We start from the raw sequence: 25541 nt of genomic DNA on the forward strand, positions 1-25541 counted from the left end.
AATCCATTTTTGGCCAAAATTGACAAAATTAAAAGGTCGGGACTTTTGTGAAACCAAATAATCAGTTTTTGGCCAAAATCGACAAAATTGAAAGGTCAGGACTTTTATGAAACTTTTGTGAAAGGTTTGGCCGTTTTACAACATTTGGCCTTCTTAATTTAAAAATCTGAGTCAGCAAAACAAATGGTACGCTGACGTGACTCGCTGCCAACACGATACGCGCAAAACACTTTTAAAAACATTCCAATACACTGTCCTTATCCTTGTTTACAGAGGTTTCCATCCACTGCATCCTCATCCATGTTAACGTTTATTTTTGAGAGGTAAAGTCTTTTTTTTTTTAATTTAAGGCTTAATATTTTAAAATCTCTCTATTTTTAATTTTTTTTTCAATTTCACTCTCTAATTATAAAATCGGCGACTTCATCCAAATTACCATCTTTAATTTTCAAATTCACACTACAACATCAAATTGACCTCTTTTCATTTTAAAAAATTTCAAATCGATATTTTATATTTTAACATATATTTTAAATAGTTCTTGCTGTTATAATTAGAACTAAAAACTATTTTTTCCGGTTAAATTAAAATAATTATTAAAAATAAAATTAATTAAATAATTTTTAGGTCACCTCGCTACATCCGGCCTCCACTGTTTCCCGACCGCTACCGTCCTCTTTGGAGGATGAACCTGCCTGAATTCGTCTTTTCAGATGGGTTTATCCGTGAAAACACAAACAATTTTTCTCGGTTAAATTAAAATAAATAATCAAAATTTCTAAATACTCGCAACCGAACTGAATTAACTAAAAATCAAATTAAATAGTGCACACCCCAGGTAGCAGCAAAGAAAGGACCTAAACTTGACGTGGCAGAACACCAGTGAAGCAGGATCTGGATACTTAACGTGGCAAAGCCAGAGAAGGCTAAGTTCTATCAACCTTAAATTAGAACTTGCTACACGCTATTATAACTCCTTCAGAACTCTCCAGCTGACTCAAATAAAGCTATGTTCCTTCTTAAAAATCTAAATTGTGCTGACGTGGATCCTTGCCTATCCTTCATTTCTCATTTCCCTATGTGCCACTGACGTCTAATTTTTTTTTTTACTTTTATTGTGTACTTTGTCTATACTACTACTTTAAATATAATTTTAATTTTAATTTTCTGGATTTAATAAACGAATGACGTATTTTTTAGATTTAATAATTTTTCAATTAACTGGAGTATATTAATTATATAACAGCTGTATGTATTTGTTTATTTAATGGACAATAAGAAATCAAGTAAATATATAAATCTATTTTTCAAAAAAAATTAATGTCTTAGATGTTACCTATTCTTTAGTGAATTTTGATGAGGTGAAAGCCATTTTTCAGTTGTTATTTCAACAAATTACGGTTATATAGCAATTTAGAAATAAAGTAAAAGTTGGTGTCCACGTATAATATTTTTTAAAATGTGTGATTAAATTAAAAAATGTGTAAGGTTAGTATATTTTTATGATATAATTTCATTTCAATCATGTCTAACTACACAATTTTATGTGTATGGCGCTGATGTGTGGCATGTTACATAAGCGCCACATAGACACCACATGAGCAAAATCATGTAGTAGGATATAGTTGAAATGAAATTGTGTATTTTATGAGAAATTAGATAAAATTGAAAGTTTTGATCTTTTGTGAAATTTTCATTAAAAGTTTGTATTTTTATTTTATTTAGCTTTTTTAAATGATGATTACATTTTTTTTGTTTAATTATAAGATGCCATAAAAATTTAAAAATTATTTTAATGTTTGTGAAAAGATATGAGATAAAAGATTTTTTTTTTAAAAAAAATTGGATCTACACATATCTATCACCTTGTCTTCATGCGTGTCATTTGCAACAGAGACACTCTTTAAAACTTCCATGGCTAAACCCAAAGCACCACGCCGCACTCTTGACTCCTACTCAGTCAAGCACATCAACAAAACTGTTAAACGTAATTCAATTCTCTAATTTTTCATTTTCTCGAGAAACAAACACTCCCTTAGCTGCTGCTCCTTCTGATCTCTTGTTTTGTTTTACAGCTGGCGACTGCGTGTTGATGCGACCGTCTGATCCGTCAAAGCCATCCTACGTGGCGAGAATCGAGCGGATTGAATCGGACGGTAGAGGCTTAAACGTGAGAGTACACGTGCGGTGGTATTATAGACCGGAGGAATCGATCGGCGGACGGCGGCAGTTTCACGGATCGAAGGAGCTGTTTTTGTCCGATCATTATGATACGCAAAGCGCCGATACAATTGAAGGGAAGTGTACGGTTCATAGCTTTAAGAATTACTCTAAACTTGACGCCGTTGGAAACGACGACTTCTTCTGTCGTTTTGAGTATAATTCCTCCACCGGCGCTTTTAATCCCGATAGAGTTGCCGTGTATGTGTTTTGGCTTATTTTTAATTTTTTTAATTTGTGTGTTTTTATTGATTGAATTGTAATGTTGAGTTGATTTGTTTAATTAATTTAGGTATTGCAAATGTGAGATGCCTTATAATCCTGATGACTTAATGGTTCAATGTGAAGACTGCAGTGACTGGTGAGTTCTGGTTTTTGTTTATGCTATGCTTTTTGTGTAATTTATTCATGATAATGCTTAGTATATTATGGCTCGATGTGTCGGTTTTAGACAAGAATTTGGACTTGTTGTGTGAGGAAATATAGTATAACACGACGAAGATGTAATCTTCTGGCCTAGGTAGCACCGACATGGCGAAACAGTGTTATATCAAGGTTATCAAGTGAAGTTTCGTGTCCAATGATACGTTTCTGAAATGGGACACGTTAATTGATTGAAATGTCTGTGCTACCTAGCTTTTGGCACCTCAAAATGACGAAAAACATGTTAGTCAAGAATTAGTGCAGCTATGTAGTTGATTATGTGGTCTAGTACATGACTGGGGCAATGCTTTGCTTAGATTAACTAGTTTTGTCTGAACTATAGTCTTATTCCTACTTGTGGTTGTTTTACAAAAGTTCATGTTGTTTTTGATACATGTGACCAGTGGATTGGCATTTTTCCTCTGTTTCACTATATTCGATTAGAAAGATGCATTCAATCTCATTTAAGGCCGAACAATTGTTCAAATATCACATGTAAAGGGATGGGAATAGGTTAAAGTAGGGTAGTAAAAGCGCTCGCCTTGCGAGTCTAGGCTCAAAGGCGAGGCGCTAATGACCAATACCAGTGTAATATTTTATCTGATTTTGCGGTGCCTTAGTGGTCTTCTTAATTTAACCAATGGAAAAATTTATAAAATTCACTTTAATGGTATCCTTACTCATCTGTGGCATTTTATGCTTCTATTTTATAGTTGTATATATGCGGAACTTGCTGATGTTGCAGCTTACTAAAATTCAAGGGAATTCTTATTTTTTAGAGTCCATGTTCATAGATAAGGGATTTTATTTCTGGTTGCTTTGGATGTTTCATAAACATCTATTTTCCTTGTAGTTTAAAAAGTCAAATATTTGACCTTAAGATTCACAGTGCTCCTTTTAGCTAAAATTCGCATTAATTCTATAAATTATTGGTTAATAAAAACCACTGAGGATGTGAGGATTTATTGGCAGTTTGAAATTTGTGCATACATGTAGTCAATGTTTTTGAAAGAAAGTATATTATTATGTAGCAGTATGAAAATCTTGTTCTTAAATCCACAATCATGAAAAGCAAACACGGTAATTAATTGCCTTAAATTTCTTCATTATTAAATGAAATCAAAGGCCTCGCTCATAAAAACCACTTATACGTGTTGTTTTCACAGTGTGCATTTAGATTTCAGATTTATGTAAATGAAAGAAATTGTTATGTAATATTCCGTCTTTTATCCAGGTTTCATCCTACTTGTATAGAAATGACTGCAGAGGAAGCTGAAAGACTCGATCACTTCTTCTGTGAGAATTGCTCATCTGAAGGTCAGAAGAAGCTGCAGAATTCCCATGCTACTTCCAGACAACCAGATATAAAGGTAAGTATTCTGCAAACTCTTGCACCGTTTATTCATTTCATACTCCTTAACTACTGCTGCTAAGGGTGTGCAAAAACTGAACCGAATGCGAATTTGATTCGGTTTTGTTTGATATTTTAGAAAAATTGGGTTTTAATTCGGTTCAGCTGTAGACATAAAAAAATTTCATTTAAGTTTAGTGCAAACCAAACCGATTAGTATGGTTTGGTTCAGTTTGATTTTTTTATTTTTTTTTGGAAATTCTGCTCGTATTTTTTTTAAAACTAGTTAGATTCAAACTGAATGCACACCCTTAACTGCAGCAATTTAGCTTTATACATTCTGAATTTGGTATTTTCTGTGGTTCAATTATGAAATACAACATTGTTGGGTGTCAGAAGTCGTATGAGGAATAACGAAATATTACAACAACTATGAAGCTACTATGGATGTACTATTGATATATTTTTACAATATTCTTTTAGGTGGAAACGAAGAGGCGTCGGAGGTGATAATCGTAAATAAACAGAAAATGTCGATATAGAACGATAATAGAGGAACTGGAGTTTCTCTTGGCTTAGAGCAAACACGGAGGCGATGATATTTTAACGACGACCTTTAGTATTTGCGAGTCCATCGGAGAAGGAAACTGGTTTGAGAACCTTAATGTATGTATATATGGTTTGAGGGTAATTAACTTGTTTTCCTTTCGAAGTCGAGGATGTGTTTTGTTGCTATAGTTATTTTTTTTCTTGTTTATAAATTATAACCTAGGATTGTGTATAATAATAGAACTGCTTATTGAAAAAAGTGAATTGATACAGAGGGTTTTCTAGTTCTACGCCTCTTCTGTTGGCGACATTGTTCAAACTGCACTTCTTTAAGATTTTTGGTGGATGAAGGATTGCATGATTGGACAAAGTCATTTGTCAACCTTATAAATTTTAATTTTTTTATAACTATTAATGTTTAAGTAAAATTATTGATATGAAATTTTAACTTATTTTTTTGTTTTATATATTTCTCAAAATCATAAGAAAATATATATCTTTATATTCCACTCTTTTGAGTTCAATCAAAATCTTCGATGGGACGTCTTATTTCTCAGGCATAATTTGATTGAATTTTGTCTCAAAAAAATTCCAGTTATAATCCTTGTGGTGATTGACTTGATGAATAGCTTTATTTTTAGGCTTAATTCCTTAAAAAAACCTCATCTTGTATTTTTTTTTTGTTTATACCCTGACCTTATAAAAACACCATTTGTACCCAATTTTGAGTTTTTATGTTTCATCCCTACCCAAAAGCATTAAATTGTATTTTTTTCATTTGAATAAAAGTTTAAAACAATCCTTCATTTTTAACTTATATACTAATGAGATATTAATGTAATTAATAGTATAAAAATACCATCTTCTTCAAAAAAATTAAAAATAATAATAATTTTTTTTAGTTTTTTTAAAAAGTATTTCTGAATTTTTTTATTTTTTTTTTATTTTTTTAAAAATATTTCCGACAAAAAATTAAAAATAATATATATTTTTTATTTTTTTTATTTTATAAAATTAAAAAATAATAATTAATTATTTGGATGTATTTGATTATTTTTTAAATTTAAGAATTTATTTGTATTTTTAAAAATAGAAAAAAGTATGTTTTAAATTCTTTTTCAAATGAAAAAAAATACAATTTAATGCTTTTGGGTGGGTATGAAACATAAAAATCCAAAATTGGGTACAAATGGTGTTTTTATAAAATCAGGGTATAAACGAAGAAAAAATGTAAGGTGGGGTTTTTTTAAGGAATTAAGCCTTATTTTTATCATTAATCAACTTTTTTTTTCATTCTTCAAAATACCGATAATAAGGAGAGATATACTGGTCAGTTTGGCACTAATTTTAACTTTTCTTTCACTTTTAAATTTAGTTCTTGAAATCGGATTTTGACAATATATTGGAAATTTCATTAAATCAAGTTATTTCAGAATAACTAAAATATACTAAAAAGATTATAAGTTATCTCTCGAATGTTTTAAGTCCTAAAAAATTAAAAGTCATTAAGACAAACACAAATCCTTTTCATTTCTGGAAAACTCTTTTAATTAAATCAGTAATTATTATTAATATTACCTTATACCTTTTGAAGGTGACGATCCAAATCCCAACAAGATTAGATAAAAAAAATCTTATAAATAAACAATTACAGCCTTCTTGTTTATTCACTTCAATTATAGAGCATCTATACACACCTATCTTAAAACCATTTTTCTCTTTGATTTTTTGCCAACACACAGAACTGAGAAACAATGCCAAACGGAAGATACCACAATCAAAACAACAATAATCACTTCACAAGTACGGTTCCTAATTGGGAGATGGAATTCTGTCGGAAAGTTGGCGGAATGAAGTGGAAAAATTTCTTAAATCGGAAGCAGTACACAGCAGATTATTATCGGGACATTCTAGAGTGGGACGATTCGGCAGGAAAAGAGTCATTCGACAATGCCAAGAAGAGATTCTATTCAGAATTTTTCAAGTCTCCAAGTATAACTCCACCACCAAATCCAGACAAATACATTGATCAAATTAACTGGAACGCAAAAGTTAATCCTGAATTGTACTTGGGGTTGGAAAAAGCTTTAGAGTATCAAGAACCGGAAGAAGTTGTCACTCGTTTAGAAGATATCATCCCGACTGGATGGGATGATTGTCCAGAATTGGACAAGCCTGCAGTGTTAACAGGTATGATTGTCGGAGATAATTGTGAAGAAGATGGGGCGATCAATTGTGGAGATTCAAGAAAAATAATGCACAGCCATAATTCTAAATATGTGGCAAAGTGCGTAGGGAATATAGAGAGAAAGGTTTGGCAGAGAAAAGAGAAGAACGGTTCAAACACACAATTGCAAGCATGTATAGACACTTAGTTAATACACAGATAGAAAAGTGATGAACATTTATAGTTTTATATTTTTTTTGCCGTTGTAGTAAATTATTTTTAATAAAGATGAAATTTATCAAATAATTTATTAAGTTCAGAATAGTTGTAACTAAATTAAATCTAACCCACTTCAGTTCAGAACAATAAAAATCAAAATTCACGCCACTCAATGTTCTTAGTTCTTAAATTAGCATTGTAAAACTTGTAGCTTACCTCTGCAAGGTTAAATCGAGTGATCCGGCTCTCCACCGCAAACGGCTTGTGCATCCTTAAAAGAACAATATCAACGCTAAAGATTCGCCTAAGCGATCAGTATCGTACGTTCATTTGCAAGTATTTTTCAAAAAAATTGTTGCAGTCACTTTACATTTCAAAAATGTACCCATCCAGATAATGAATTGATATTACAGAATTTAATACAAACACTATGACCCGGTTTTCTAATGAATCGGAGACTAAAATAATTTTCGCATGTGATCAGCCGCTAGTGATTCGGACAAGTATACAACAGCCAGAGAAGGTTTAAACAAAGAATTAAGCTAAATTCTTTCCTTATTCATGAAATCTGTGCGCTCAAGATTTATTACCGTGTATATTTGCTTGAATTCGACTTTGCTCTCTTCCATACTATAACAATGCCGTATAGATCAGATGAAGCCAACAGATTTTCTCCATGGTTCCACGCAACACAAATAACTGGAAAACGATGGCCCTGCAGTCGTAACAGATGGTTCTTCATTACACGAACATATTTGACAAATCATCAACTGACAAAACGTAACACACAAAAAGAAAAACCTGTAGCTTGTTCACGCATGTATTCCTTGGACGAGTTAAATCGTAGAAGTAGACGTTAGAATCTTCACTTCCGACCACTGTATATAAGATTACAGCATGAAACAGTTAAAACCAAATGTCATGTCTCCTCCAAAGTTCAATGATTAAATTTTAAAAACAGTAAGCTAACACTTGGTTGTAAGATAACCTATGTATTCTCCTTTTTCAAGGGAAAGCAGGGGACAAAAAGACGCCCGAATGCTATATACTCTCGGCGCCAATTTAAGTGAGCAGCGAAGCGACAAATAACCTTGTATTTCCAAAGCCACACTGCAAAACCGGCACAAAATTACCGATGTTCACATAAACAACTCTTAAGGTAGGGAAAAAATTAATGTTCTCATGAACAAACCTGTAGAAAGAGAGACTTCCGTCTTGATTGCATGTCAGCAACACAGGGCCTCCTGCCAGCAGAGAGAAACTTCGGTACTGCACAGTTGTCACTGGAGATTTGCTCTTGCCACTACTTCGATGGCGATGAGTACGTGATAGGGCGCCTGTGTGAGAGTTCATGCTTACACAGTATACCGATCCCTGAATGTGTTGCTCCATCAGCCAATGTTAAAATAGGAGTCATCAGGCAGCACAAACAAGGCAACTAACCTGTGCATCCCCGCAGAAAATGAGATGACCAGTGTGATCATGGTCCATAGCGGTAACCTTAGCATCAAAAAAGGCTTTATGAATCAGTCTACCAGTGCTGAAATTATATACCTGAATATCAACGTTTGCCCATCATTGGTGATAATTTGAAGTGTAAAAAACAAGAGCAAAACCCAAAAAACAAATCAGGTTGACAAGTTCGAAATATTTCTTTACTTCAGTTCAGACTTCAGATCATCAAAAGATTGTAGAAGATTTTATTATATTTTTTATAAAGAACAACTCAAAGAAAGAAGAAGTTGATCATGTCAATATGACATGGAAAGTGAAGTTAAGAGGCAATTACAGTAACTTCTTTGTTTTCATTTCCAACAGACAGGAAATTGTTATTTACCTGCATCAAAGAAAAACAAAGAAATTGTAATTTTGAGTGATCAATTACACCACAAGACAATATTAAACATACAAAGACGCAATTTTTCCAGTGATGAATCGTATTGATTTACCGGACACACACGTGAATAGAAAAGAGACAAACATCTCACACAATAACAAACTGATATATGGACAATTCAGTTGGATCTCGTTAGCTATTGTGGATGTCATTTTACTTGTTTTTTCTTAATACTGATAAATAGAGGTTAGTTATATGTCATGAGCTCATGTATTAAGTGTGGTTGCTCATGTATTAAGTGTGGTCGAAAATAATAACAGATTCCCAGGATTCCTCATATGTTTCTCCAGTTTTCATTATCCAATTCTTCTTCTTGCTGATAATTATATTCCTAAATGCCAACACATAAGATGTGAACCAAACTTGTTCTGCATAACAGATTTTAAGTTTAACGTGTAAATGAGAAGTAACTTCCCGATGAGCGAATTAATAATGAAAAACTAATCCAGCAGCTCAACTGACTAAGAATATGAAACTTACATAAGATGTGAACCAAGCTTGTTATACATAACAGCATTTTAAGTTTAATGTGTAAATGAGAAATAACTTCCCAATGAGCGAATTAATAATGAAAACTAATCCAGCAGCTCAACTGACTAAGAATGTGAAACTTAAAGTATACGTACAGGGTGAAATCGAATACACATTTGTGAAGAGACCCCATATATTACTCGGATGCAGAGACCTTGTGATAACTCCCACACTCTCACAGTTTTGTCCATGGAAGACGATGCAATATACTGATTGTTGGATGAGAAGTCAAAATCTGAAAGTACATTTATGATTTAGAAACGAAATTATGGCAACCATACATACTTCAAATAATTAAGATTGAGAATGCATCAAGTACAGTAAATATAGTCCTCGTTTGACTTGGATAAATACTATTAACATTTAACAGTAGCTAGAAATACCACAATGATAGCAACACGTAGTTCATATCATCATTCAACATGTATCCTAACTGATTCAAGAAACAAGAATCCCCTAAATGACATCAAAAATCCCACACTTGGAGAAAAGCTCAACGATGGAAGCAGAAAAGCACCGGCATAATATCACAATCATCTCATTCTCCAGGTAGCAGGCTAATTCCAAGCATATGTGTTAACCATTCTATGGAAGATGAGAACACTTAAGAATCTTGATTAATGATTCACTCACAAAATTCAATAAATTTACATGTATCCTTTGATGCTTCTCATAATCATGTTTGGATTTACATTTCTAATTATAATACTGCAGAAGAACACATTTATGGTTAATTTTTACACTTTTAAGGTTAATTTTTAATCAATTTCCATTTCCATTCAATTATATTAGAGCAGTATTAATTTTCATTCAATTACTACAAGACGGCATGTTGAAAGCAATGCGTGTCACTCACGCATACAGACAGTGCTTGCTGCATATGTGCAGCACTTCCATGTACCACTATTTCAATTCACATTGGCATGCCTATCACATTTGTAACATATACACAAGCAATGCAAGTACTCAGAACGATACCAGTTTATCCAACCTGTGACATCTTTTGAATGCCCCTTTAATTGTTTGAGAACTGAAGGTGGATCAGAGACCGTGCATACTGTCAGGGTCCCATCTGCTGCCCCATAAGCGAGCAGATCAGAACTTGTGTGCCCGAATTTCAAAACTGTGACTGCATAGAAAACGAGTCATTCTGATTCAAAACACTGAATAACTGTTTACTCAATCACCCAAAAATATCAAACGGCAGTGGCAGATTCAAAAGCAGGAAAAATTTTACCAGCAGATTTGCATTGATCAAAGATGCAGTGCATTCCAACAAAAGAATATGCCGGTTCAACCCCTCGGTGACGAGGACGATCATTATCACTCATACTTGAGCCAAAACTTGTTCTGTGAGTTGAAGCTGGATTTCCAGTAAAGTTCTGCAAATGAGGTTCAAAATGACATCAAAAATTAGCTAAATATGTAAATTTATCTCACCATTGTCATGCAACTATTCTTAATAATAGTAGAAGTCATTTAATGGGGACTAAAAACAACAAATACAGAGACAAAAATAAGACAACTCTTAAAATTTCAGCTGTGCGATTCATACTATGCTTTAGGGGTTTTACATTAATTTTATTTTGTGCTTTACATTGTTTATAATTTTCTTTTCCACAATTGGAATAAAATTCATTTAAAGATGATGGTTTATAAAGCGTAAATTAATTCCATCAGCAAAACAAGCCTAAATTTCTTTTAACTTTGAGGTTTAAACAACCAATCTTTCTTTTTTCCTAGCTTTTGAAACAAAATAAATTCCCTTCCTTTTCCTTATCATATGATATATATGTGTTAAATACAATGCGACAAAGTAACCGTAATAAAATGACACATGGATTCAATCCCTTTTCACTTCACTGCAAATGGAGCATTGAACATACATAATGGCAGTTCAGTCAATATTAACATTATAAACCAATTACTTTTGATAGTATTTAGAGCACATAAGACTTGCACAACAGCCAAATGATAAAAGATGTCTTGAGGTATCAATAAAACTAATATAAGACTTTCATAAACCTAACTTTTTCTTTTCTTTTTGGCAAAAGCTTTAACTTTGTTTTTATATATGGAGAATTTTAGAAAAGAGCAATATCAGATGCATTGAAGTTTGGAGGGTTGGAGAAGGTGGCAGTGGAATGGAAAAGTACTTCGTTACACATACAACATTCTTCTAAGAAAATATCTCCAGGTGACCAACTATAATCTTTTTATGAATTTTAAAAGGAAAATCACAATACAATGAGTCTTACCCTACTAGAACTCCAGCTTTCCACTTCAAAAAATTGGGACAGCGGACTTGGAGATTGAAGCCATCGCCCACTGAAGTATCAACCAGTAAATTACCCTGATGTCAGAATTGTATAGAAACTTAAATTCAAAATAGTACTCAAAATTAAAAGTGAAATATAAAAGATCTCAAAATGGTTAAAATAAAAAGAAACAGACGAGAAAAATAAAAATTAAGAATCCAACAGAATATATAAACAAAAGTTTCTTGCAGTAACAAAAATGTCTTACTAGCATTCGTGCCACTAGCGATGCTTACAACGTTTAGTTATAGATGTCAATCCCAGGGTTCTCACCGTACTGAGGGGCATACCGACATTTATGGATGAATCAATTTAGAAATGTTCAAAGCAATTTTTGCAGCACGCTTTAACTACAGCAGCACAGCCTTTCAGTGCCAAGAAAGCGACAATTTGATTTAAATATAGTCATATAAATTCCTGGATAAATATCTAAAACTAAATTGCTGGTCAACGTTTTATTATACTTTGGATTTTCATACAAAATTGAAACCACTGAAATGTCAAGTTTTTCCAAACCTATAACATCATGCATTGTCTAGGTGACAACTTAAAGTGATTATGTTTTAATCTTCAAGATCTTTTACTAGCAAATCTATACTTAAGGACTAAACCAAGATTGTCATAAATTCAATCTTAAGTAGTTTGATAGACGCTACCGATCAAATGAGCCATCCACTCTTTTCTAGCACATATGCAGAATAGGGTAGTGTCCATTTGAACAAGGAAAATATCAATATCTGTTACACTACAATTGTCTGAGCAAAAGGTGAGAGAAATTCCTTCACTCAACTTACTGTATCCACAAGCTTTTTGGTAATAAAATAAAATAAGAGCACCAAAAGATGCCGAACAATGTGAATTCATAGTAATCAAGTAAGAATAGTTTTAATCACTCATGTAAAATCTACCTGTTATCTGGAGTACTTTGGAGGCTTGGTATTTGCTGATTTTCCCAATTTCTCGGTCTGCGAATATAATTTCTATAGCTAACATAACCTTTTCCATTGCATCTCCAATCCTTCAGCACATATTGATGAAACAAGTCAATTATCAAAAGTTTTGAACATCTATCTACTCTTAACTTGATTCTTCTTTAAATATAAGATTCAAACAAACCACAGTTACTTATAAGAAATGCATCAATCAAGCATTCCAAACACTTTATTAATAAACTAACCAAATTGATCACTCATGTAATGCAAGCGACTAAACTTCAGCCAAAAATAATACGACAGAGAAAATCATTCCACTCGGATGCAACAATAAATTAATTTTCAATCATATTACCGATACATCATTCTTTTCTCCAAAAATTCTAACTATATTCAATTACAACGAATCAATTTCAGCAAAAGTGTAACAAACAACATATTGCAGAAGATGACGATGACTGTAATAAGCTCTCAATTAGCTACAAGCTGCTCTTTCGTATGTTATTTTAGCTGTTATATAATACCTATCACTATGAATCACTCAGCTGAGATAATAATTATCTACTCTAAAGCACAAATTCTAATATGAATTTTTGTTTTAAATCTAAATCATCAACATACTAACACTCAAATAATTCCAATATCAAGCAAAAAAAATGTAACAACTTCAATAATGATCAATAGTAATAATAATAGCATAGCATTTCTCACAGATGAGGAACCGAGCGAAATTAACGCAGATCTATCAAGCAGATCAATAAAACCTGTAAGAAAAACGCCGACTAACTCTATAGCATTGAATTAGAGAGATAGAGATTACCAGTCGACGATTAACACCGGATTCAGCTTTGCGGTGAAGGAGAAGGCGGCGAATGCCGATGTATTCAGGATCGGAATCGGCGGTTACCGGTTGAAGCAAGCAGCTAAACAGCTCCGGATCTATTACCTGCTTTTTTGAGGCGGTGTTCTCAGTGTTGTTACCGGTAGTTTCTTCTTCTGCCATTTTTTATGAAGCTTGCTTCGGAATTTTCATTAGAGAAAATAAAACTGTGTTGAGTGATTGTTTTTTTTTTTTTAATTTCTGTATGCGATGCGAAGTGAAAAATGGAAATGTTTTTGATGAGAGAAAAAGCCGATAAAAGACCGTTGGGATTAAAAATTGCAGCGGTTTTCATAAAAAAAATAAAAAAAATTGCAGCTGTTGACCTTAGATTTCTTCTTTTGGTCCTTTGATTAGGTACATTTTTATTAGTAGCTACCAATGCCGAGAACCGAATCGAATTTTGAGGTGTTTATATTTAGTTATTTATTTTATTATATGAATATTGTATTTATATTCGGTTCGAATGTAGTTTGAGCTTTGAATACTAAACTCAAATTGGGTTTATTTAAATTTTATGATATTCATATTCGGATCGCCTTCAACTCGTATTGGTTCATGACTCGAACTCGATCTCGTTCATGTAGATGCTAAATGAGTCAAGTTTGATCTCGTTCATGTAGTTTATTTAAATGCTAAACGAGCCGAGCTAAAACTCATTTATTTTGGTGCTACAAGATACGAGCTAGTCCATTTACATATTTAATAGTATTTTAAACACACTTAGATCCTAAAAATTATAAAGCCAGTCAAGAGACTTTGCATCAGAAAACCAGATGATGCAAAATTTTCTAGAATCGGATTAAATTGATTCGATAGAAATGGAATAATAACAAAAACTGAATTCATTTGATATGAAATTGTAAACTTCTAAATATACTTGATTAGATGAAATTAAATCTAATTTATTGCGAGTCATCAAGCATTGTATCAATGGTACATTCAAAGCGCTTTGGAATTTGCCGCCAATTCCAGCCATTTCCTGATTATTTTTAAGGGACTTTTGTCTCCACAAAGCAATAGAAATAACCAAGAATCAAATTAATGATCATGGAATCCAAACAGTGGAATTTTTTTAATCAATGGCTAATTTATTCCGTAAAATTCAAGAAAAAACAAACAACTGTTTTTTCACTATGATTCGGCGCTCGTAGAATCGTCAACTGGATGCCAGTATCTATTGTTGAACCACATTTTATCTGCCTGTACAGCGTATCCATCCTGATTTCTGTGCCAAGCGTAATAAGCGTGCGTCCGGTTTTTTATATCGAAGATGGCGTGTCCGAAACTGGCCTCACGAAATGCTGAGTACGATGGCTGCGGATATGTCATGCTGCATTGCGAAAAGAAAGACATTTGAAATGTGCCGACGTATAGGAAAAGTTATCGAGAAAAATAATACAGGGTGATGATCTTACTTAGTTGCCAAGCCTTCAAGATTTCCGCCATCGCCAATGGTAATGTAAACTGGGGCAGATTTATCGTCTACTGGATCGCACTTCCCGTTTACAATGTTGTATGCGACGTTAGATATACGTTCCTGAGGAGACAACAAAGGTAAACATCGTCAGGTGATCACCGTAGAGACCTATAAGGCTATAACCAACTGGTTTCAGAATCAAAGTTCTGCAGTATCTCTGGCCAAAAACAATATATTGCTGCAATTCTACATTTCAAAATATTCGGTTTTCATTTGTTTCTATTAAATCATAACTTAACTTGTAAGAGATTTTAATGTCAACATATTTAAAATGAAAGGCAAACTGCAAGAACTGTAGAGAAGGTTAATGTACATTTCGAAACAATCATGTTCGAGGAGCACTTACAGATCGTTCATAGGCGTGCACATGCCCTGCAAAAACGACATCAACTTTGTACTGAACAAACCATGGCTCGTACATCACTCTCATGGTCTCGCCTTCCATGTAATGATAGTTATAGCTGTTATACCATGGGGCATGCATAAGAACGATCAACCATGGTGTCTCGGTCCTGTTAACTTTCGGGAACTCTTCTTCTATCCATTTATATTGAGGAGTGTATTTACCTAAAACATGACAGATAACAGAAGTAAATACCAAAATGCTATAGTTTAGCATTCCATTAATCGATTAACTCTTCCTTAGTTTTCCAATACTGAACAAAATGATAGCACTATAAATTGTTTTTTTTTTTTGGCAAAAATAGCACTATAAATTGTTACATAGTTCAAATGTCAAGAAAAATATAATTCTTACCATATGCTGAATATGTAGACAAGACAATAATATATGCTGAAGCTCTCTTGATCGAGTACCAAAAAGGAGCAGTGCTGCCTGATGCTTTATACGGGACACGATATCGACGAGTAAAAGGCTTAAAAGGTTTAGTCTCACCCTGCAACAAGGCGTAGTGTGTTGTTAGTAATCACTTGTTCCAATAACTTGCACTGATTTCGAAGATAAGATTCGAACAAATATCTAGACTATAAACGACACAAGATAAAGTATCAAATTTCCGAAGTAATTCCGAGTTCCATTATCAAAAATTATTATAGATTAGATGATAAACTATGCGAACAATTTGCTTACAATTTCGGGGGCAAAGTCGATCTCATGATTTCCAACTGTCCATATCCAAGGTTGATAAGCAACACTTCTCTCTGCAAACCTTCCCCATGTATCCCATCTCACGTTGTCGTGATTGGGATAGTTATCTGCGTACGAGAGATCTCCAACAAACAATACTGCCTGTCCCTTTTGCGGGTTCTTTTCGTAGTGAGTAAGTGTTATGTTTGAATCATAACTCTGACCAAGATCCCCTGCAAATAATGCCCAATTATGAGGAAATAAGCACACATGTAAACATCTAAAACCCCTCTCAACACCTCATATCATACATTCAATTCAAAGATCAGCCTCTACTCTCTGTGTTTTCACATCGAGAAGTCTTTGTAATTTCTAATGTGCTCTTGATTATGCTTGAACATTTACATGTTAGGCCTAACTCGTTAACTAAACTTCTATAAGGAAAACAAATTAACTTACTAACAAAGCAGAGCCATTGATAATAGAGTTGCAGCAAAGCTTAAGCATACCTATGAGACCAAATGTATAGGGCACATCAGGACCAACAGCAGGAGGTGTTATAAACCAGAATTGCCTTGTAGTTTTACCAATCCCAACTACATAATAATACTTTGTGTTGTACTGCAAAAATCAAATTTCAGGTATTAACCAACACAACTAAATACTGGATCTATGTTGCACAAAAACCTATCGAATCCTACATTTCCGTATTTCGTTTTCATTTTCTAAAACTGTGAAACTCTATATTATAACCTATTACTAAAAAATGTCATTTCGGTTGTTTTGGCTGTTTTTTCGTTGCCCGTTTGAGCGTTTTTCATTTTGTTTCCGTGCATCACAATACTAGATCAATCCAGATTGTAACAAAATTTTGATATAAACAAGAATGTTTACCTCCAAATTTCTGATGGTGCAGTGATGAATATAGCCAGAGGTATAATTGTAAAATTTATAAGTTACATGTTTGCCTGTAGCCTCCCTTTTATGCTTGCTTTTTTCACTCCAATAAAGCACTTTACTAGAACCTGGTTCATCCTCAGTCACCCATGACACAATCATTGCCTTCCCATCAAGATCTCCTTGTGTTATATGAACCTTAAACAACAAATAAAAAACAAAAATCATTTCTCCTGTTAAAAAACACAGGCAGCACGAACACAAACACGGCAAAACAATGTTATTTTAAGCTTTCCTATGTAAAAAACAAGTTTCGTGTCTGAAACGTTAAGTGTCGGACCAAAGAACAAACCTGTTGAGGAGCATTATAACCGGGAGGAACACGAAAAACATCGCTATCAAGAGGCATATCGATGGTTTTCTCAACTTTCCTAGTGAAGCTACTGGTTTTACCTCCATTGCAGAACAGTGCAACATTCAAAGACAAACCCAAAAAAACAACAAATAAAAATGAAAATGAAAAGGAAGCCATGTTCAAATTTTGAGCTCAAGAACCGACGCAAGTCCTTGTATTTAGCTGGAGATGATCTTATTATATAATGTACTAGATATTTGGTGTTGAGAACGAAGGGCCATGCGCCCACCTTGGGTTACGGCGAATATTCAACGATTTATGCCGAAGATATAGATAGTAAGTCAATGGATTAGGAAACAAATAAATAATGGAATAGTTTATGACTATATCTGTCTGAACAAGAAATGCCGTATTTAGCTACTCTCTTATGTGATTATGATTGAATCAATGCTTATTTCTAAGTTGAAATCATTAGTTTTTTAGTTTTAAGACAAGTTATATTTAGGACAAATATACGATTAAATAAATACCAAACATTTTAGTTGTAAAAATTGTTCTGTTGAATAAAAATACATTTCTTGTCCCGTTTAAGAACGTGTATATCTTATTTTTGTATGTCCCGTTTACAAAGTTGGTATTATATTTTAAGTGTCATTAATTTCTGCTTTCACTAATTTTTCTCTTTTTAAATTAATGATTATAATTCTAAACACAATTTACGAGACCATCGTTGATACGGTAAAATGGGAAAATCAGTACTAATAATTGCCGTTTTAATCGAGTAAAAGGTCAATCCGGCTATCGAATTTGTGTTTTCGGATCAAATAAGTCATTTTTAATTTTTTAATCAATTAGATCATCAACTATGTGTTTCGGGATCAAATAGATTACTTCAATTAAATTATCAAATTTGTGGCGGGATAAAAAAAAGTCACGCGTTTGAGTTATACTTATTAGGGACTACTTGACCTAAATTAAGAAATCTTGGGATTTAATTGACTGAAAAAATTAAAAATGATTCATTTGACTCCAAAACACAAGTTTGTGATCTAATTGACTAAAAAAAATCAAGAGTGATTTCTTTGATCCCGAGACACAAATTTGTATATAAAAAATTGTCCCTTTTTGAAAGAGACAGACGAGATAATTTTATGTAATTTATTTAGTAAAAGTCAAAAAAATTTTGTATTATCTTCAAAATGTAACTTAATAAATAACTCAATAAATAAAATTTTTACAACAATATTAAAATGTCAAAATAGGTATAAATCAGTAACATCAAGATGTTCTACACTATAATGAAATAAATAAACAAATTGATGTTTTATAACTTAGTATATAAATTAACATGACAGGTAAAAGCTGTTTTAACGGTCCTCTAAATTACACTCTTTTCTTAAAATAGGGAGTCAGATTCTTCTAATTTTAACTTCCTATTGAATAAAGGTTTAAGTATTATATTATCTCCTCTTCTTAAATATATTTAAGAAACAAAAGCTTCATTCAAATTAACACTATTCTTTAAGCATAACTACAAACATTTACATATAAAATCGTTTTCTAGAGATTAAAATTTCACCTACTTTTTGAAAAAAAAAAAAGAATATTCTGATGAAATTCTAATTTAAAATTTGTTTTTTTTTATTTAGATTTTAGATGCTAGATTAAATAATTGAAATCGAAATTGAATTTCCTTTCTAAAATGTGATGCCAGGCCCAAACGTGCCTAATACTATAAATTTAAGCTCTCTTAAATGCTGACACCACATGTCCCCCCCAAAAAAAATCCAAACACGAAAAGTAATGTACATTGAGAAAATCAAGAAAAAATAATTAAAATTAGTAAAAGTCGAAAAAGGAGTCGGGGACAGGCTAGTGGTGTAGCAATTATGAGGACTAAAACGTAACAAGATTCCTTGACTTACTTGTAGATAGAGGCCTGGGACGGCAATTCTGATAATGACATTTTTGTTAGTATTCGTTTAACATAAGGTACTACTTTTTATTGTAAATAAAATATTAAAAATTTAAAAATCATTCAAAATTAATTGAAAACATTGTAATAAAAACACATCATTCTAATAACAGAGCTGTTGTGTTAAAGCAGGGAAAGTAATATATTAATACTTTAAATAAGTATAAAAATTTAGAGTCATTTTAAATTATTATTGATGTTTGATAAATCTTATGAAAATAAGATAAAGTAATAAATAAAACAAAGTTATGTATAATATTTTATTTTAACTATATTATAAAAATTAAAAAATATATACTAAAAAACACTTAAAAACATCCATAATAAAACGTCAAAAAGAATCAACAGTCTATTGGTTAATAGTGAACATATTACGCATTGACCACACCACGTTGTTGACTGTAGCTTCACTGCTACTGACCGTATATCTTCTCGACTAAATTCCAGCCACAGACTCCAATCATACATTTTGATGTTTTTTGATTTTTTTTTAAATGCAATATTTTTATAAATAAAGATTAAAAGAAAAATATATTCAAATGGCCAACTATGAAGTGTAATTTTAATTTCTTTTATAAATAGGTTTTAAAAGATAGCGAATAATATATTTTCTTATTGATTGTATCTCACCATATAAAAAACGGCTCAACAATTTTTTGAATCCAAAATTTTATATTTTTATCTATGACGACCAAATAATTTAATTTTAATAATTAAGTTTAATTTAATTTTTGTTTTGCAATTATGACAAAAAAATTGAGTTTTAATTTTTAAATCCAAACTTTTGCTTCCTTTATCAACTATGATTAAATCTTAACAATCAAACCCTCAAAAAATACCAAAAGCTTTGCAATTTTTATCAGCTATGACCATAGCTTTCAAAATTTGCTAATATAACCCATTTTTATGTATTATGTTTTTTTTATAGCCATTCTTGAATCGACTTGGTTTTTTTATTGTGATCAAACTTTTTATTATGACACAACATGCAAATGTTTGATATTTTATTATGATTAAATCTTATATACATGGTTGTCATGTTGCCAAGAAAATCAGTTTGATTCGGATTTCGCTATTAAAGGAACATATTTTTTGCCAAAACGGATAATGTTTGCAAATTTTAAAAGATTTGGTCATAACTGATAAAAATTGCAAGGTTTGATATTTTTTGATGGTTTGGCCAATTTTAAATAAATTGTCTAATTTTTAAAATGAGTTAATATGAATGTTTAGTCGCAATTGATAAAAAAACACAAATTAGATTTAAAAAATTAAATTTAAATTTTTGATTATAATTGCAAAAGAAATTCAAATTGACATAATTGTAAAAATTAAAAAGTTTGATTATAAATGATAGAAATTACAAAAGTGTACATTTTTAAAAAATAATTAGTCTTAAAAAAGGTTAAATGATATTTTTTTAACTATAGTTACCAATTACACCCATAGTCATATTTATCTCACACAACGGATGTGCCACGTTATTTTTACAATAAGCCAATAAATATTTGCGATAGAGAATCTTTATTTATTGCTTATTTTTTTATCATTAAATATTTATACATGCTAACGCCTCATTGGTTTGTTGCACAAATAACGTGGCACAATTGTTGCTTTGTATAATTATTCTATTTATAAAATTAGGAGCACAACTTAATAATTATGTACTCTCCGTCTCACAAATATAGACCATCATTTTATTTTTAGCATCTCAAATTATAGGCTACCTTCTATATTTGGTAAACAACTTAACAACTCAAAGTCTTATATATTCCTCATAAATATGTCTAGTTATCCTCAAATGAATTAATGATTTCATATTCCAATACAAGACTCACCAATAAACAAGTTAGTCATTAATATATTATTTATATATCTAATAATTATAGAAGGATAAAATTGGAAAGTTGAATAAAAAAAAACTAATTTTAATAAATTTAATTATATTTTTCTTAAATTTTGTGTTTGTCTAAATGATTTATTTTTGCGGGACGGAGGGAGTATTAATTATTGACAGAAAGGGGTTTAGTTTGACCGGAACTGTTAACAGAAATTATTGAATAGCATTAACAAACGTTTTTAATGAAAATTGGACTAAAAAATTTGGTTGATTTGTTTGCCTTTAGTTCATTTGCGTGGAGAGAAAAAGGTCGGTCAATAGCCAATAATGTTGAAGGTTAAAGGCTCTTTTCATGCTATCGCATATGCTTTAGTCGATGCCATTCATATCAAAAATAAATTAATATCAAATAAAAAATCTTAAAATCTATTTTTTTTTCAAACTAATCATACAAACTTACGCGCATTTATAAAACAATCCAATAAAACGTATTGGAAATGTTTGAAGAAACAACAAAATAATAAGTTTGTTTGTAAAAACATACGGATTTCAACCTTTTAGCCACGGAAAAATCTATTGCTAAAAAATTATTTTCTAGTAATTTCATCTATCTACTATTATTTTAAAATAGTTAAATTATTCATAGCCTGACAAACCAAGAAATATAGACATGTTTGTTATTCACATCGGAATAAATGGAATTCTTTGAATATTTTGTTAGCGGAGGAAGATATCTCTATAGAGATATATAAGTGACATAGAGCTAAAACGAGAACCAATTTTTTTCTTTTCTTTTTTTTGCATATAATGATGCATATAGAAAATTGAAAGATGGCTTTCTAAATTTAAATTTAGGAGTTCTTCTTATTCCTATTTCTTCTTTTGTTGTGAAAAAGAGTTTCATTTAGAAAAGGAAGTAGGTTAGCCATTTTGTAAGGGAAAATTTGATGTTGTTAGAATTCTATAGATATAGTAAGTTTAATAAAATAAAAACTGAACTATAGACACCCAAACCATGCATACTGGGGATGAAGAATTATGGACAACGTGGTAGTATTATTCCATGATTGATACGACTAACCATTTTATGGTTCATTGATTCTGATAAAATGGTCGTAATAAGTAAGGTAATCATCAGAGATATCAAGTACTGTAAAATCATATAAAATCTCACAAAACTATGTTTTAAACAATAATAAAACCATACTGAGATAACTTGATACCATTGAACTATATATGCATATTTTAAAGTCATATAATATCAAACATCAAAAGACTTATAAATAACTAAAAAAACTTAAATACTAATAAAATAATATTATAGATATACAATATAGTTATGAAATTATACTGAAATCTATAAACTAATAATCCACTATGATGTTAAAATGTGTTGAAATTATGATGAAAATATAATAACATAATATGCAATGTAACACGGAAAGAAAACGGAAACGACGTGAAACGGACACGAAAAAACGGCAGTTTTATAAGATGAAGGACACAAAACGTGAAAGAGACATATAAATAATAAATACATAGGAATATATTTATAAATATTAAAAATTATAAAATACTATATATATTAAATTTTATTTATACATTTACACAAATTAATAAAATAAACAAAATATAATGAAAACCAACAAAAATAAGCAGATAAAAATTATTTTAGATAATGTGATTAATAAACTTATGGATAATTGATTAAAAAGAATTACATGTGGAGAATTTTTTAGTTTATCTTTATAACTGCCTAATTTTTTTTATTTACTAAAATGGCCCAAAATATTTCCTTATGAATTTCTGAGAATTTTCGATTTTCAAGACATTTTCAAAACGGGATACACAACTTTGTCAAAGTTTTCAGCAACATTATAAACTTGAGTAAAAGTGTAAAACCATATTAATCAAAATCGCAATGAAACTAGTCGAGTATTTTATCGAACTGTATATCAACTTCAGCCCAGATTAACTTTGTAACCAAGTTCGATGAACCTGGGTGTTGTAGATTAAGATCCAGGTATGTGATTAAGCCCAGGCCCAAAAGTATCAATAAAGAAATAGAGAAAGTGGATAACATTTTAAAATAAATTTCATAATATTAGTAGATTCTTTTCTAATAAAGGAAATATTTGAAATGTTAAAAAAAAATACCAATTTAACTTAAAAATGAATCACAAATTTATCACAACAAAATTCACAAAAAAAAAAAAAAAATGCAATTGATATTTAGTTTAGATTGAGTTGACTTCTACTTAACTTTAAGTTTATATTTTTATTAGACTATACATTTAACATATTATAGAAAAAATTCTTTAATAGTGTTTGATGTAAACGGAAAAATAAATTTATTTTTAATAGTGTTAATCTTAAATAAATAAATTTGACTAGATTTATTTAATTTGAGTTGATATTGAGTTAATATTGCATTTTTATTAAATTTAAACTAAATTAACATTGAGTTTATATTTAATTAAAATTAAATTTAAAATAATTTTACATTAAAAAAATAAGTAGGAGGAAACTCCATATCATTATTAAGCTCAGTAGAAGTTAAATCATGTATAATCATAATTCAACTCTACCACATAACCCCAAAAAAACTAGTGTGGTTTCAGATTTTTGTTCACCAGAGTTGAACTTGAATGGAACAAGAGATTAATTCAAACAGGAAAAAAAGAAACCCCCTTATCAATACTATGACAACACCAAACAATTATCTCAAGTTAAGTTCTCTCTTCACTCAAGGATGAAGTATAGAAACTTGTTACTTTTGGCCTGTACAAAACTAAACCAGAGCATATAAAATTTAAAGTCGGTGACCATAAATATAATAGAGAAATCTATCATCACTAGCTAATGCATTCCTGTAAAATAATTCTTGTATAATAAAAACAATATACTTAATTGCCAATGTATTGTAAAAACCCACTGTGCAATACCAACACAAATCTCAGCAAATCAAAAGACTGCAACAATAACAATAACCTGATTTAGAAGTAGGAGAAATTAATAAAAACTATAATTACATTAATAATTGTTATATCAGTGTAATCAATTTCAACTGTTCAAACATCTGCAATTAGTATTGTTGTTTCAACTTTGAGTTTCAGTGACCATTCCTAGTCCTTATCGGGAAACAAATAACAAGCCTTCACGCGTCGTCCCATTTGCAGCAGTCGACGACGGGTTGTTGGACCATAAACGGGTTAGTTTATTGATCGTCCGATTCTTAATTGATGACTCTTTCTTTTGCCAGTGTTGTTTCCAATTGCTCTTCCACGATCTTCTTCGGCGGAATCATGAAACTTCCGGCCACCGTGAAACAATTCCAGAGATAATGATGACGTGATATGGTGTCGTTTTATATTTGTTTCTGAGGTTGGAGAAACTCTTATTCAGCTCAGTTATTAAAGAGGGAGGGTAAAAAGGGACTAAAATTATAATAAGGTATAAATGAAAACATTTAAAAAATAGTGAGAGATTTCTGCATTAAAAAAATAGTGAGTCACTAATGTATAACTTTATAGAAAATGAGTCATACTGTGTAATTTCCTCCAAATTAATCTATACAGTTTATTTTATAATAAATGGTGTAGATCGTGAACATGAACTCCTCAAATTCAAATGAACTAATCCATGAGCTTCACTTTATAAAAAAGAAAAAAGAAAAAAAAATTACACTCGTCTTTTAAATAAGCAGTCTATTGAGTAATTTTTTTTCTGTTTATGTGTGTGTAGTTGAATTATGAACACAGTCGTATGTTTGTTGTGTATATTACTCTCAGATTGTTTGTCAGAAGACGAACAATTGGGTCTCAACGGTGGCGGTGTCGACGGATCGGAGAATAACATACATTTTACGATGAATATCACATTTTATATTTTTAATAAAATTTAAGTTAATTATATATTTATCAAATATTATAAAACACATTTATTAGAAGTTTAGTAAAAAAATTAGATTAAGTTTAACTGGCGTTAAATAAAAAATTTTATCTTTCAAGATATATATGAATTTTATTATGATAGAATTTATTTATTAATTAATGAATTTAAAAATTAATTTGATTTAAATTAGCTCTATTCACTTTAAAATACCAAAACTATGCATTTTGTATCAGTTATAGCCAAATCTAATTTAAATATGTTAGCTGTCATGCCAACCAATTGCTTAGTTGGCAGTGATATGGACGACATAATGTAAAAAAAAAACCTGTTCGATTCAAAAATGGCTAAAAAATAGAACATATAATGTTTGGCTCAATCTGGTGATTTTTAAAGGTTTGGCTATAACTGACACAAGACGTATAGATTTGGCATTTTTTAGTGATTAAGCCTATAAAAATAAGAGCAAATTACTCTAAGGTCTCGAAGTTTGGTACCCCTTGTTTGAAATTCAATTTTAATATCTCAA

At 31.1% G+C, this 25541-nt stretch overlaps 3 protein-coding genes across 3 annotated transcripts; 1 reads left to right on the forward strand and 2 right to left on the reverse strand.

Annotated features, from left to right (window-relative positions):
• Nucleotides 1–1862: 1862 nt before the first annotated feature.
• Nucleotides 1863–4827, forward strand: LOC126681004 (chromatin remodeling protein SHL-like). The gene is made up of 5 exons (XM_050376353.2): nucleotides 1863–1987; nucleotides 2076–2421; nucleotides 2513–2581; nucleotides 3878–4013; nucleotides 4478–4827. The coding sequence occupies exons 1-5, from the start codon at nucleotides 1915–1917 to the stop codon at nucleotides 4502–4504; spliced, it is 651 nt and encodes a 216-aa protein (XP_050232310.1). The 5' UTR covers nucleotides 1863–1914; the 3' UTR covers nucleotides 4505–4827.
• A 2388-nt stretch (nucleotides 4828–7215) lies between these two features.
• On the reverse strand, nucleotides 7216–13751 carry LOC126682551 (uncharacterized). Its single transcript, XM_050378268.2, has 12 exons — nucleotides 13428–13751; nucleotides 12584–12693; nucleotides 11616–11685; nucleotides 10595–10739; nucleotides 10349–10486; nucleotides 9453–9592; nucleotides 8719–8766; nucleotides 8373–8483; nucleotides 8122–8303; nucleotides 7918–8039; nucleotides 7731–7807; nucleotides 7216–7644 (listed from the first exon to the last, which is right to left on the reverse strand). The coding sequence occupies exons 1-12, from the start codon at nucleotides 13608–13610 to the stop codon at nucleotides 7516–7518; spliced, it is 1455 nt and encodes a 484-aa protein (XP_050234225.1). The 5' UTR covers nucleotides 13611–13751; the 3' UTR covers nucleotides 7216–7515.
• Nucleotides 13752–14371: 620 nt separating this feature from the next.
• On the reverse strand, nucleotides 14372–17635 carry LOC126681088 (purple acid phosphatase 2). The gene is made up of 8 exons (XM_050376467.2): nucleotides 17304–17635; nucleotides 16949–17149; nucleotides 16564–16675; nucleotides 16058–16287; nucleotides 15725–15863; nucleotides 15314–15534; nucleotides 14906–15027; nucleotides 14372–14820 (listed from the first exon to the last, which is right to left on the reverse strand). The coding sequence occupies exons 1-8, from the start codon at nucleotides 17481–17483 to the stop codon at nucleotides 14622–14624; spliced, it is 1404 nt and encodes a 467-aa protein (XP_050232424.1). The 5' UTR covers nucleotides 17484–17635; the 3' UTR covers nucleotides 14372–14621.
• Nucleotides 17636–25541: the final 7906 nt, after the last annotated feature.

Source organism: Mercurialis annua, linkage group LG5, assembly GCF_937616625.2.
Source record: "Mercurialis annua linkage group LG5, ddMerAnnu1.2, whole genome shotgun sequence".
Classification (NCBI taxonomy): domain Eukaryota; kingdom Viridiplantae; phylum Streptophyta; class Magnoliopsida; order Malpighiales; family Euphorbiaceae; genus Mercurialis; species Mercurialis annua.